The sequence below is a fragment of the Alosa alosa genome, chromosome 20 (assembly GCF_017589495.1).
Source record: "Alosa alosa isolate M-15738 ecotype Scorff River chromosome 20, AALO_Geno_1.1, whole genome shotgun sequence".
Taxonomy (NCBI): Eukaryota; Metazoa; Chordata; class Actinopteri; order Clupeiformes; family Clupeidae; genus Alosa; species Alosa alosa.
The window spans coordinates 16100816-16115937 of NC_063208.1; the positions used below are offsets into that span (position 1 = coordinate 16100816).

General features: G+C 45.1%; 1 protein-coding gene across 1 annotated transcript in view; it reads left to right on the forward strand.

The window, feature by feature from the left end:
• Positions 1–14885, forward strand: part of nsun2 (NOP2/Sun RNA methyltransferase 2) — a 23858-nt gene extending 8973 nt beyond the window's left edge. The window contains exons 9-19 of the mRNA XM_048230023.1: positions 407–537; positions 1958–2031; positions 2378–2508; positions 3026–3122; positions 5347–5549; positions 5972–6064; positions 7190–7325; positions 8441–8521; positions 10903–11041; positions 11456–11495; positions 14082–14885. Coding sequence (XP_048085980.1) covers positions 407–537; positions 1958–2031; positions 2378–2508; positions 3026–3122; positions 5347–5549; positions 5972–6064; positions 7190–7325; positions 8441–8521; positions 10903–11041; positions 11456–11495; positions 14082–14370 — 1414 coding nt within the window. The 3' untranslated portion in view covers positions 14371–14885. The remainder of the gene's footprint in view (positions 1–406; positions 538–1957; positions 2032–2377; positions 2509–3025; positions 3123–5346; positions 5550–5971; positions 6065–7189; positions 7326–8440; positions 8522–10902; positions 11042–11455; positions 11496–14081) is intronic.
• Positions 14886–15122: the final 237 nt, after the last annotated feature.

Here is a 15122-nt window from a genome sequence, read left to right on the forward strand (position 1 = left end):
GAACTGTGCGGGGACCCGATAGAGCCCATGCATTTTGGTTCTGGTGTGTTGATTTAGTTGTCAGTACTGGACATGCTTAATCAACTGGACATGCGTAATCTAGCACTTGACGATCCCCTTTCTAGAACTGTCAGTTGATTCTATGTAAGTAGTACTTATTGCTGCACTAACATGTCCTTGTCACATTGTACCCTGTTTGTTTCCCTTTTTTGCAAGTCGTTTTGGATAATAGCACCAGCTAATGACTAAATGTAAATGTAACCAGTAGTCTATTCTCAGCAATATAGTCTAGCTAGCTATATAGTCATTAGTCTATTGTCTCTACAATAGACAGGTACTGCTCAATTTGACTGAGTGAACAGTCAGTCAGCCTTCAATGTAAATGTGTGTATGTGTGATCCTTCAGGCTGCAGGTACGGATAGCTGTGCGTGGGCTAGAGCAGCTAGCTGTTGGTGGGAGAATGGTCTACTCCACCTGTTCCCTCAACCCCATCGAGGACGAGGCAGTCATCGCCACCCTGCTGGAGAGGAGTGAAGGTGCGCCGCCACACACACACACACACACACACACACACACACACACACACACACACACACACACACACACACACACACTCATTCTGATCGTAATGTCATTGGAATGAGTAAAAACATAGTGTTTTGGGTTGCTATCGTAAACATGCTAATTACCAACCATTTTGTTTGAAGATTCTAAAACAACAATGTTTTTTAATACTTCAAAATAACATTTGCTAAATTAACCTTACATTTTTCAGTAGCCATAGGTGTGTAGATTTGAACAAAATCTAGTTTGGTTCTTACCGGGGCTTTTACTGCCTGAAATATCCGATTTTGTTGACCACGCTCGAAGTTTGGTGCTGGGCTGGTGGATACTTATTCCCAACCTTTCTCACGACACATCAAAGGTTAGCCCGAGAATTCTCGTTGTCGCAATTCAAAATTCCACTGGAGCTCCAAGCGGATTTGTACACGCAGCCTAAGTCACGGTAAAATGTCATTTTTGGTACATAGCTAATTTAGATAAATTTATGGTGTGGGTGCTTGCGTTTCTTTAGGAATCCGCCGTCTTGGTTTGTATAGAAATGAATTAAGTGACACATACACATAAGAGGTTGGACATACGTGACGGTTGGTAATATGTGACGTTCCTATAAGTGTTTTTGCACTACAAAAATTGTGCAACCACAGTGGTGCAGTACCCATCAGAAATCATATTAAAACTTCCATTACCAGTTCTGACCATGGTGGTAATGTACATTTGGAATTCCATTTAGTGACCAGTTGAATAATAATAAGCTTTATTTGTATAGCACCTTTCCTACACAGAATGCAGCTCAAAGTGCTTTACATTCGGAGCATATAGTATAAGTATATATACTCTTTTGATCCCGTGAGGGAAATTTGGTCTCTGCATTTATCCCAATCCGTGAATTAGTGAAACACACACAGCACACAGTGTACACACAGTGAGGTGAAGCACACACTAATCCCGGCGCAGTGAGCTGCCTGCATCAACAGCGGCGCTCTCGGAGCAGTGAGGGGTTAGGTGCCTTGCTCAAGGGCACTTCAGCCGCGGCTGCCCCAACATGTAACACAATAATAGTCAGTCAGTCATTATCAATCACTTTCACTTTTCTTCATTGCTGTGGCCGTTTATGATCCAATCAGCAACATATCAGAAATATAAAAAATAACATGTAACACAGTTATTAGAGAAGAGTCAGTCATTCCCCTTTGTTGCTGTGGCCGTTTATGATCCAATCAGTAACAGAAATACTATTATACTACTATGGATATATAAAGGCTTTGCTGACAAATGCCTAGGCTAACAAATGCTTAGGCCCCATTGATGCGGACTCCAAGCAGCCAGCCTTAGCTTGTTCTTAGCATATGTTCTTAGAATAGCCTTTGCCGTTGTGCTTGTCCACTTGATCAGGTGCCTTAGAGCTGGCCGACGCCTCAGCTGACCTCCCTGGGCTCAAATACATGGCAGGAGTCACATCATGGAAGGTAAGATACCCAGTTCCTTTCCCATTATGTTGCTAATGGGTTTTGTCATTGCCAGCGTAAGTCATTGACATTGAGTGTGTAATTCACAACTTTGTTTATCAAGAATTGTGTAAGGCTGAAGCTTCAGTGTTCACATCTGTTGTGCCATTGTAATTTCCTTGGGATAAAGGTGGCTGCTACGTAATTGTTTCTCAGATCTGCCAACGCAACAATACAGATAACATGGCACCCTTGATGTTTCCCTGCACTCTATTTTCTGACTGGCTTGAGCTAAAATGTGTTTGTTAGTGCAGTGCTTTGTTGTGTAAAGGAAATTAAATTGAGTCTCCTCCTCCCCTCCTGTCAGGTCATGACCAAAGAGGGCCAGTGGTACTCCGACTGGTCCGAGGTGCCGGCCAATAGACACACACAGATCCGCCCCACTATGTTCCCCCCGACAGACCCCGACAAGCTCAAGGACATGCACCTCGAGAGATGGTGAGTCCTCTTACTTACACACACACACACTCAGAGAGGGCCTCAGATGCGTGCAATCCCATGTCTTTTCATGGGTTAGAGGCTCATCAAAGTGGCCCTGTGGCTGCTGCTTTGATCCTGGGAAATGAAGAGCTGTCTGTGTCTGGCTGTCTGTCAGTGCCCCAGGTTGAGAGTGCAGTTCCACTTTTAACCACCAGATGGCATCACAAGTTCACCAGACTGGTGTTTCTTAGGCCACTTGAAGGCAAGAAGGCAGAGCTTTGGTGCTCAACAGATTTCTCTTTCTCCTCTGAAAGACTGATGGAAGAAATGGGATATTATATATTAAGCCTTGCGTTTGGCTACATTAGACATGCTCCACGAATGAAGGGACTTAAAATGGGCTAGCTTTTAGACTTATGGATTGGTTTGTTTGGTTGATTTATTTATTGTTGTTGCTTATTTTCATGATTGCGAGACTAGACGTTTTGTGATCATGACGTTTATGTTCCTAATGTGTGTTTGTGTTTGCGTTTAGCATGAGGGTCCTTCCTCATCATCAAAATACCGGGGGTTTCTTTGTGGCAGTGCTGCTGAAGAAATCTCCCATGCCCTGGAACCGCCGTCATCCACGGGTAATGCATTTGCTCGCACGCACACGCACAACTTTCAACCTCCCACAGTCGTCAGATCACCACAACCACACGTGCACCTCCTTACTTCCTCCACCACACTGAATGTCCAGATTAATCTGAGAAATGTGAACCGACGTCGTATTGGTTTCAGTCTGCCTCAAAAATTACTGAGCCTCTCTAGTTCTGTTTTCCAGCCTTTCACTGTCTCTCAGCCCTGGGAATTCTTAGTCTCTCTCTCTCTCTCTCTCTCAGTTCTTTCATATCTATCTGTCTGTCTGTCTCTCTCAATGTGTTTTTCTAGTACAATCCTGCTGTTTTTAACCGTAACCTTCCTGTGTGTGTGTGATGGTTTTCAGCGGTGCTGGTCGGTAATGAGTGAGTGACCGAGTGAATGGAGAGCTTTGGGGTGGGACATCCACAGAACGTGCACAGATCTGTTTATTTAGTCTCAGCACGCCAAGCAACAGAGCCCGCTTACCGAGGGCTCCTCGAGTGGAATTTGTAAATGGGGATTTAGTGTGTGTGTGTGTGTGTGTGTCTGTGCCCACTCTCATGTCTCATTAAAGCGCAGCTCAAACACACCAGGCTGCACAGCTGTGACTTTGGTCTTTTCTCTTATTTGCCCTCTGCTCACACACTCTCTTGAGGTTGTTTAGAGCCTTTACTCCTCTTTCTCTCATCTCTTTCCCTCTGTGTAATTTCTTAAACTGTGTGTGTTTGTCTCTCTTTTGTAGGTCATACTCTCTCCTGTTTTTCTGCAGTTGTCTAATCTCTTCTCGTTCTCTTCTCTTTTTTTTTCTTTTGTTTTATTCATACATTATTTCATTTGTTCAACTGCTGTTTTAATCTGCTCCCTCTTTGTGCCTTGTGATTGTGAGACATCTTTCAGCTGCTTATCCTGACAGGTGCAGAGTGGGTTTGAGCAGTCTGAAAGATATAGTGGTGGAAATGAGGAACAAGTGGTTCTTATCCCTAGATTTTAACTCATTGAATGCCAAGCTGTTTTCGGAAGCTTTGTCCTAGAGGAGTGTTTCTCAAAGTGTGGTCCGGGGACCACTGGTGGTCCGCAAGCTATCCCAAGTGGTCCTCGAGCAGACGTGGTAAAATATAATATAGATGAGTTGTTTGCAATATTGAACCAACTTGTATGTAAATTCAAACAGTTTTGCAACATGCCAATGTAAGCTACGCCAGTTTAAATCATATGAATACTCTGACACAATAAGCAAGGTGAATAGGCCTATTGTGTAATATACTGTTGAAGTACGTCTACTCTTCTTCTTTTTTTAGCTAGGTGGTCCGTGAGGTTTTTTTATTGGTTAAGTGGTCCTTGGTCTGAAAAGGTTTGAGAAACACTGTCCTAGAGTGCCAGCAATCTAGACCATTGTTGATGATTTTTGTACAGCCACAGCATATTCTGTGTTATAGCTATGAACACATACAATGGCTTGTTTGAAAGGTGAGACTTTAAGCTCTCAGTGGGTGCAAACCGTGTATTTCTACACGCTTCTGTTCCTGAGAAATCGCAAGCTAAACAGTGGCTAGTTTTCATCAAAATCGCTGTTTTTTTTTTTTTTTTTTTTTTCTAGAAATGGAGATATAACATCTTTCATGAAATATGAAGTGTTGCCTGTAAAGTTTCAAGGAAGTGACCTAGCGAGACTGCCACCTAGTGATAAACCCACGAAACTGGCCTGGTTTTGAGCTGACGTGCATGCGTCACTGATTCGACCCAAAGCAGCAACCGAGTTATGATAAAATGTCCAGATTGTGCGTTTTCATGAGTTTTCGATCGTCATATATTTCATTTCCATTCATCACAGAGTTCCCAAAATCACATATAAGGTGTGTTAGAGTGTCTAGCAAAAAACGTAATATTACGTTTTTGGCATTCAATGAGTTAAAATCTCTCTGTTTCTCTCCCTGTTCCCCTACCCCTCTCACTCATTCGCTCTGTATCTCTGTGGGTTTCCTCTCCCTCTCTCTTTCTTTTTTTCTTTCTTTCTCTCTCTCTCTCTCTCTCTCTCTCTCTCTCTCTCTCTCTCTCTCTCTCTCTCTCTCTCTCTCTCTCTCTCTCTCTCTCTCTCTCTCTCTCTCTCTCATATTATTGTATTAAGTGCTCCAAATGTAAAGCACTTTGAGCTGCATTCTGTGTAAGAAAGGTTCTATACAAAGCTTATTATTATTGTTATTATTATTATTATTATTATTATTGTTATTATAGACCCGAAACAAGGAGAAGACCCAGGCCTCGTCGGCAGAGGCAGAAGTGGCACCAGATGTGGACCAGCCGATAGCGGACTCTCCCCCGAATGAGGCCCCTGAGGCAGAGGGAGAGGCCCCCTCAGAGCTCACCTCCTCCGAGACCCCTGCTGCCCCCACAGCCGCGCAACAGGAACCTGCCGCCAACAAAGACGGAGTGTGTTGGTAAGGAAGAGTTTGCGTATGTCCAATGTCTAAACAAAAAACAGTGATGAGACCAAACAGACCAGACATGATGAGATCAAAACTATTACATCTAATTGATTTGAAATTGATTCATGGATTGGAGATGTTTGCTGTGCTCTAGTGGTATTACCTAAAGTGGAAATTAATGTTCATGTATAATTCATGTTTTATTTATTAACACAAAAAAAAACATTTTTCTCAAAATTGCCTTGAATTTTCAGTAAGTAGTACACTAGTAAGTACAGTACAGTAGTAAGAGGTGACATTGTTGATCAGTGGTTTGCCATGTTTCACCCATGCTGACCCCTGCTGGTACTGTTGTGAACTGCAGCAGTTCTCCACTGTTGCTGGTCAGTGAGTCCCAGCTGACATGAAATGCTCTGCTTTTTTTCCAATTCCAGTCCTCCACCTTCAAAGAAGATGAGGCTGTTTGGCTTCAAAGAAGACCCCTTTGTGTTTCTGACAGAGGATGACCCTGTATTCCCCCCAATCCAGTGAGTGCACAACACTTCACTGCAGGAGTGTGTGTGTGTTGGTGTGTGTGTGGCCCTTCTGCTCTTATACCTGTGTGTGTGTGTGTGTGTGGCCCTTCTTCTGCTCCTGTGTGTGTGTGTGTGTGTGTGTGTGTGTGGGGGGCCCTTCTTCTGCTCTTATACCTGTGCACATGTGCGTATGTGTGTGACGTCTCATTTCAAAAGCCAATAAAGCACCTTGGACCAGCATTGGCCTAAAGCGACTAAATATGCAATACCTGTTTTTATTTTCTTTCTGTTTTTATTTCTCTAAACCTGGACTTCAATACTTATTCTGCCATAAGTCCCACTAAATTTGCAATGACATATGGGCAATATGATCTTCATGTGAAAACACATAGATTATCTTTTTGTTATCATAAGAAAATTGGATCTCAGACAGTTGTGGTTGGCAAACTAATATGAACTCATCAACTGAAACGTCTCCTAGTCATTCGCCTCTCCATCTCTCTTCTGTCTCTTGCTTTCATATTCTGTCTTGGGCGCTGTCTCTCCTTGCCTCATTTTACTCTCTCTCTCTCTCTCTCTCTCTCTCTCTCTCTCTCTCTCTCTCTCTCTCGCTCTCGCTCGCTCGCTCTTCTAACGCGCGCACACACAGAGACACCCTCTCTCTTCCTTGCTGGCTGGCTTAAAAGTGAGTGTATCTTGCCTCTCGTGCCTGCGTCTCTGTGATCGCAGCAAGCCTGAGCCGAGACAGATGTGTACGCAGCCGTAGAGCTGGCGTGGGGCCATGTTTGATTTGGGGGAATCGGAGACTGCAGCAAGTCCACTGGCGCAACACCCCCCCTCCCTGCACCATATGCCCCAGTATATTTTACTGTGTGTGTGTGTAATTTCTGTTCAGGACACACACACTGTTTATTTTGTGCTCGATTCTGCCATGGTATGTGTGTGAGTGTGTGTCTGTGTGTGAGAGAGCCAGCAGACACATCTACATTTAGCCTGTGTGTTTGAAGTCTGTATATCAAGTTTCTGACTAAACCTGGGTGTGTGTGTGTGTGTGTGTGTGTGTGTGTGTGTATACAGAGTGAGTAAGTGCCCTGCATGTGGAAAGCTAATGACTGTGTGTGTGTGTGTGGGGCACAGAGCCTTCTATGATTTGTCCCCAGACTTCCCCAAGCTGAATGTGCTGACCAGGACCCACGAGGGAAAGAAGAGGCATCTGTACATGGTGTCCAAGGAGCTGCGCAACGTGCTGATCAACAACAGCGAGAGGATGAAGGTGAGGGAGAGGGCGTGTGTGTGTGTGTGTGTGTGTTTGGGGCAGGTGGTATCTGCCCCAGTTCCAAGGTCCATTTTTGGTCCTTGCTTGGCTGTCAGGCTACCAGACATGCTGTGAGATGTGTAAGATGGGGAAAGGTTGGACATAAAGGAGCTGCATGTGATCAGTCACCCACGCAAACACACATGTGGATCACACACACCAGTCACCCACGCAAACACACATGTGGATCACACACACCAGTCACCCACGCAAACACACATGTGGATCACACACACCAGTCACCCACGCAAACACACATGTGGATCACACACACCAGTCACCCACGCAAACACACATGTGGATCACACACACCAGTCACCCTCCGTTTCTTTGCCATATTGCTTAAGAGGAACACACACACACACACACACACACACACACACACACTGCAACATAGAAGCATTAAACACATTCCCTTGGCCTGATTCTGGTGCCAGCTGGAAGGACATTCACTGGAACACACACACACACACACACACACACACACACACACACACACACACAGTGACACTGACACAGTGTTAATAAGGCGAGAGTCAGGCTGAGGTCTTGTGCCATATGGGGTCCCCATTCCACCTTTTGCACCCGACACACAAAGAGCAGACCTGGAGCTGGCCCACTGGGATCATCTCCTTAACCACTACACACACACACACACATACACTGAGGAGACAGGTGAGTGATTTTGCTGCCCGGCTTGCAACCTGGAGAGATGGATGTTGGTTGTTACTGCAGGGTGGAATCTACTTCTACTATTAAATTCTGCACACACTTCCTCCCCCCCCTCCCACACACACACACACACACACACACACTGAGGAGGCAGGTGAGTGATTTTGTCACACTTCCTCTCTCTGGTGATGATGCATACATTCTTCTGCTTTTATTTATGACCATCAGCAAATTAGTTTGTAAAGTGACCTAAACCTTTCAAAAACCCGAGCCCCACCATAAACAGCAAGAGTGAGTGATTCATTGAGGAATAATGTTTAGGTGGCTCTAAATCATACATTATGCATGGTGAAGCATCATGATCTGTTAATTTCCCTGTTTTTGATTGGTGTTTCTTGCAGGTCATTAACACAGGGGTGAAGGTCTGGTCTCGGAACAACGACGGTGAGGAGTTTGGCTGTGCCTTCCGTCTGGCCCAGGAGGTAATGCCCATCTCGCCTGCCACACAAAAGCTTCAAAACATCACAATTTTGAACAAAAAAAATGAATATCCCTATTTATTCGCAGACTTTACTTCAACAATTTATACTGTTGCAGTTTCATCAAGCAGTTCTCGTTCAGTTGCTACACGTTCATCATCAGCCCACTGCATGTTACACGTCCCCCTCTGGCTTGTAAACAAGGAGGCCTGGATCTGTGATTTTAAGGGGGTTGTAGTCACACTTTCTGCACACTTTAATAATAGAATGTGTGATAGCGTTGCAGAGATGACCACATCTAGTCGTGAGTGTATAACAGGCCTTGAGATGAGTCTTTAATCTGATGCCCTTTTGAGTGTAGGAGCAGCCCACACTGCACCCACGGGTGACTCAGAGGTGGGCGGAGGTAGATAGGACAGTCCACCGTTCACGTCGGGGGGGAGAGGGAAAAAAAACACTATTGACTCATACTATTACAAGACTCAGCCCAACTCCAAGGTTAATATTTCATCAGCCTCATGCTTAGATGGAAAGGACTCGGTAGCAGTGCCTTAGGTACCAGACACACATGCCACGCGTCCATAAGAGCCAAGACTGGTGTGTAGCAGGGACTTCTCATCCTCTTTATGAGTAAGTATTAAATATGTAGAGCAGTGGTCCCCAAACTTTTACTTCCGGGGGCCAGCTCACTATGCCTGGCTCTAGGAGAGGGCCAGAGACTCGGAGTATATTAGTAACCATAAATAGCTTAGTGCTGTTTAATTGAATACCATTGTTGGCTGTGTTTATATTGCAATCATGCCATATGAGTGTAAAATGTAGCTCAAATGAGATAATACTAATAAAAAAAATAGCATTCCCAAAAGTATTTGCAGGGAGTCTCAAAAGTGTATTTTATTCAAAATGTGTGAACTCTGAACTCTGTGCCTTTGCATACACAGCTCAAGTTGTGAACAAGCAATATCCTACAAATAATGTGAAGTTCTCAAACTATGAGAGTTTAATGAAGTGCAGGCAAAAACATCTGAAATGGCCACTTTCACTCACCTGATGAGAACTTTGTGAATTTGTATGAACATTTGAATAAGTGACTAAAAAATAGAAAAAAAAATATCTCAAAGTCCCAGAAATATGACTTGAATAGAAGTTAGTTAGTTAGTTAGTTAGTTAGTTAGTTAGTTAGTTAGTTAGTTAGTTAGTTATTAACAATTAATTGTTAAACTTTTAGAATACTTTGAGCACTGATGCAGTCAGCATAGGCCTCTTACATTGTTTGCAGGTAGGCCAACATTTCATTCCGTTTACGATGGCAAACGGGAAACAGCGCCAAAACAAACACCAGTGGACAAAAAGAGTATGACATGTGTACTGTTGAGACTCGCCATAGAGAATGAATGGGGAAAATTACGGAGGTTATAGTTTGACGATGTCGTACTCCCATGCGGGACAGATGCTATATATCACGGACATGTTTTGGGGGGCCACCCAAAATGAGGTGGGGGGCCGTATCAGGCCTGCGGGCCATAGTTTGGGGACCACTGATGTAGAGGATCATATCATTCACCTTCATGTGCTATTATTAAGCCCACCGCACACGGCGGGCGATACGATAGTCAAACGCGAAGGTGGAATTCTGTAATCGCTTTACTACACACACGGCTGGCGACGCGATCACCCGTCGATTCAGTGGCCAGACAGCTGTTTTCTATTATGACATATCGGAATCGCCCTGAAAAATAGAAAAGGGTCAAGCGATGGCGACTATGGAGTGTACCTATGGAGAACGGGGGCTCCTGAAAGCCATGCTTTCCTTAATGCCTGCCTGATTAAAATCGCTGGCTACATAAATAAATGTAAATGAAATTGAAACGTGGGTCTCTCTGGATAAGGGGATAAATCCTCCCCTAATAGCACTCCGCCAGGCATTTACTCAGTGTCGCCCAATAAATGCAAATCCAGCCTATCAGCTCATTTCGGAGGGTTCCTTCGCAACGCCCCTGGCCCTAAGGAGTTGACAAAGGATTTTGGGAAATGAGCCGGACGCTATGCTGTTTTACATTGCGCTGAGGTCGTGCTACGCTGCCCTAGTCTGGGGGAGATCTGAGGATTATGGGATGCTGCTGCATTTTCATGCACACGTGTGTGAGAATTAATGATCTGTGTTGGAGAGGAAGTGCTACTGTGTGTGGGTGGGTGTGGGTGTGACCCTAAAAGGGACCAGCAGTAAAATAGTTTGCATCAAGAAAATATGAGGACTGTACATAGAATGACCTAAAAACTCAAACCGAGAAGGCAGTGGGGTGAGAAGACAAATGAAGAAGTCACTGTGGTTCTGACCCCTGTTTTCTCCACATTGTCCTCCTCCTCCTCCTCCTCCTCCTCAGGGCATCTACACGCTGTTCCCCTACATCCATGCGCGGCGCATCACCATCAGTGTGGAGGACGTGAAGGTGCTGCTCACAGAGGAGAACCCCTTTCTCAGCAAGCTGAGCAACAGTGCACACGAGCAGGCCAAGAAGCTGCGTCAGTACCCCCCCGCTGTGGTCACCCGCAAACAACACGCAGCAAAGACATATTTGTCAGAGCTGACTTGGGATAAGGGGATCTGATGGGGCCCAGTGTGGGTACTTGTTTGGTTGCAGGGGTCACATTTGGACATCGAGGTTCAGGAAAATTCTAGTAGTAAAAAACAAAAAGAAAATACACCAAGTTTCCTAAAATAAACACACTAACTAGATAATAGTCAACAAGATATCCGTCAAAATGCATTTGAGGATGTTATATTATAGGATATTTGAACACGCATACACAGAGCACAGTTACACATGCAGACACAGTTGTATTGCTGGCAGTGTTTTTGATGCAATGCTTACGTAATTATCTGTAATCCTTTGTAATGGCCCTTTCAATCTTTCATCTTGTCTTTTTCTCTTGTAGAAATGGGAAGCATCGTCCTGAGGTATCAGCCAGATCCAAAGTAAGTGACTTGATCTAGCTCTGTTTGATGCACTCTTTCTCTGTAGTAATTTGAATGGCTGGATATTCAGATATGCTGACTTGTAGATTTGTTTTGTCCTGTTTTGATGCATTGAGGGTCTTGTTGAGGTCCTCATTAATATTTAAGTGTGTGTGTGTGTCTTGCTGGCATTGTCAAAATTCCTGTTAGTTCCAGAAGGATGAGCAGGCACTTAGGTTTCGGTTTTGTGTGGCCTTGTGTTTGTGTGTGTGTGTATTTGTTCAATGCATATTCATGCATTCATTTTTTCAGTTAGAACTATATAGTGTGTACACACGCGCAACACACACACACACACACACGGAGGAAACAAACACTGTTATGATTCTTTTTCCATGTAATTAGTGGCTTGCCCTGACCCGACCAGAGTTCCTGCTTTTGTATGGAAATGATGACTCTCCCAGCTGCTTATGGCAATGCTGCGTCTCCAGCCACCACTCAGGCCATCAGAGGCAAAGAGGGGAGAAGCGCAATGTACACATTCTGTCACTTTTATCGCCATCTTGCCATACATGGAGAGACATGACTGGAAATGCTGTGTAGCGCTAGGCATGGCTGTATGTGGTTATCATGAGGTGTGATGGCAAGCCAACTAAAGATCTGTGTGCCAAAGATTTCCACAAATAGACATGCATTGCCCCTTTGTTTGCCTGAATTAGCACGGCAAACGCGAGCGCACTGAAATGTAAAGCCCCTTTAAAGCTAGCACTTTAGGGGCTTCATTAGCATCAGTGGATGGCTGCACCAAATCAATTACAGCCACCAAGGCCGGCTCGACCTCAATGTTGGCGCAAGCCATTTTAGCAAACAGCTAATAGGATTTCATTACCCCCCTCCCCCCCAGGGCAAGGTCTTGTGAGCATTCACTCTTGGTGCATGTGGAGGAAGATCGCTTGTTAGAAGCAGAGCTCAGGACTCAAGCTGATGATGTGACTTCTTAAAAAGTCCTTAGAGGGAAAAAAAAAAGGATGATTTGGAACTTGAGAGTGTTGCATGTCTGAAGTCTCGCCTCCCCACTACTGAGCCTCGCACATACACACGTGGGTGGTGATTCTTACAGTCACAAGAATACATACACACACACACACACACACACACTCTCTCAGGCACAGATAGGGATTTGTAGTGTACAAGCACACACAAGGTCAAAGACATGGCTTCTCACACATAGATTCATAATCATGTAAACACACACGCATGTAATATGTGGGTGTATGTGGGTGCACACACAGATATCCACAGAGAGCCACACTCACACTTGTATGCAGCTGCCTACACATCAACTAGTGCAACTGTCAACAGGCACCAGTATTGTGTATCTCCACACACACACACACACACACACACACACACGTGTTAGGTCAGGCTATATATAGAGTGTTAAAGTCACTGAGTGAATTGTGATGGAGGAGGTGTGTTGGGTGTGTGTCTCCGGGGTCAGCTCCTCTTTTCTGGAACCTTCTTGTCAAGGGAGTGAACTGCTCATCTCAGCACTGCTGCTATGGAATGTCTTGTTTCAACCAGCTCTCCCTCGTTCTCTGCTCTCATCTCTCCCTCGTTCTCTGCTCTCATCTCTCCCTCGTTCTCTCCCCTCATCTCTCCCCTCATCTCTCCCTCGTTCTCTGCTCTCATCTCTCTCCCTCGTTCTCTGCTCTCATCTCTCTCCCTCGTTCTCTGCTCTCGTTCTCTGCTCTCGTCTGTCCCTCGTTCTCTGCTCTCGTTCTCTGCTCTCATCTCTGTCCCTCGTTCTCTGCTCTGGTTTCTCCACCTCTGTCTATCTGGCGTTCAGCTCTGTCTCTTACGGGCTTCCTCTCTCGCTCCCGTTCCACCAGCCATTACTCCCTCTCTTGTCCCTTCCCACTAATCTACCCATCTGTCTTCCTGTCATCACATCGCCCTGCATTACACTCTCTTCCTCTCCATTTCTCTCTCTCTCTCTCTCTCTCCATCTCTGGCACTCTAACTCTCTCTCTTCACCTCTGTCTATCTCTCTCTCTATCCTTTCCTCTTTCGCTCTCTGGGTTTCTGTCTCATCACCGGCTCTCTGTCGCTCGTTTGCCCTCCATCTATTTCTCTGGCTGCCTTCTCTTCCTGGCGTCACCCGCTCCTGCCATCAATCTCCCTCTGACCTGATCACACCCTCTGTTCCCCTCTGTCTACGGTGAATACCTCAACTCTCTCTTTCTTTCTTTCTTTCTTTCTTTCTTTCCTTCTTTCCTTCTTTATTTTTTTCTTCTTCTCTTTTTATGTTTTCCTCGGTCTTGCTCACTGACCGTGTTTCTCCTCCTCTCGTCGCCTACACAGTGATTTGCACATATCAGAGATATTCACACATTGATGTTCAATAATCCTGTTGTCTGACCCTGAAGTGTTCCCTGTCACTCTTGTATGGTCATTAACTCTCAACCATTTATCTCTTTCTCTGCATGGCTCTCTCTCTCTTCACCACTCAATCTCTCTCTCACTCTTCACCCCCCCTCTTTCCACATTCTCTCTCTTGTTCTGTCATTCTCTCGTCCTCCTAACGTGCTGTCGTCCTCTCCACAGTAACCCAGACCTGCCCCAGTGCCCCATCGAGCTGTGCGGCTGGCGAGGCAAGACGTCCATACGGGCCTTCGTCCCACGCAACGAGCGCCTGCACTACCTGCGCATGGTCGGCGTGGAGGTGTTCCTCAACAAGCAGGGTCGGAGCCGGGGGGACGACGCGCCCCCCGAAGCCCAAGAGGGGAACACCGCCGACGGGGACGCCAAGAGCCAGGAAGGGTACCTCTGGAGGATAAGCAGGCTGCCACAGGTGAAGAGAATAGATCCAGCGCCAACGGCGCCGAACCTGTGAGCAGCTGAACTGGGAGAGAGAAATGGAGGGAGGAAGCGGAGGATGAGAGAAAGGAGAGAGAGAGGACGAGGGGCTTCTTGGCTTTTAGAGGTGTTGAAGTAGCAGAACTGGCATCCAGCCAAAGTGCTGTGCTGGAGGAGGAGAATGAGCGCCTGCCTGCAATGTTACAGCCCCTTTTCCTTGTACACTCTTGATTCCTTGGAATCGTCACTTAGAGAGAGAAAAAATGACTTATTTTATATGGCCTTTTTTAATGAGGGGATTTAGAGGCATCTGTGCCTTGTTTTATCCTTTGTTTAATTGTGTTTTGTTGTCATATTTTAAGTTAAATGAATTCTTTTTATATAAGAAGACATTCAGAACTTCAGCGTAGTGCCACTAAACACAATTAATAAAGACTGCTGTTCTGTGCAGACACAGCTTAAACTGAATTATTCACTTGCCATATTTCATGTTTTTTTTTCTTGCAGATGCTTTATTAAGAAAATACTTCAAATAAACAATCATATGTTTCATTCATGTGGTCCTCAATTATTGCAGTGTACGTGTTGAAACCTAACCCTCCAAATTCAGGAGATTATAAACAACGCCGATTGATCGATACTTTGTGGAATTCATTAGGCCATCAGAGGGTTGATAAGTAGGATTTTTATGAGTCCTATATTAAAACAAGCTGAACAGCCCTAACAGGCTTGAGTGAGGACTTCTGGCAGCTTTGTCTAAAATACTACTAGCTAGGAACTGAAACAAAA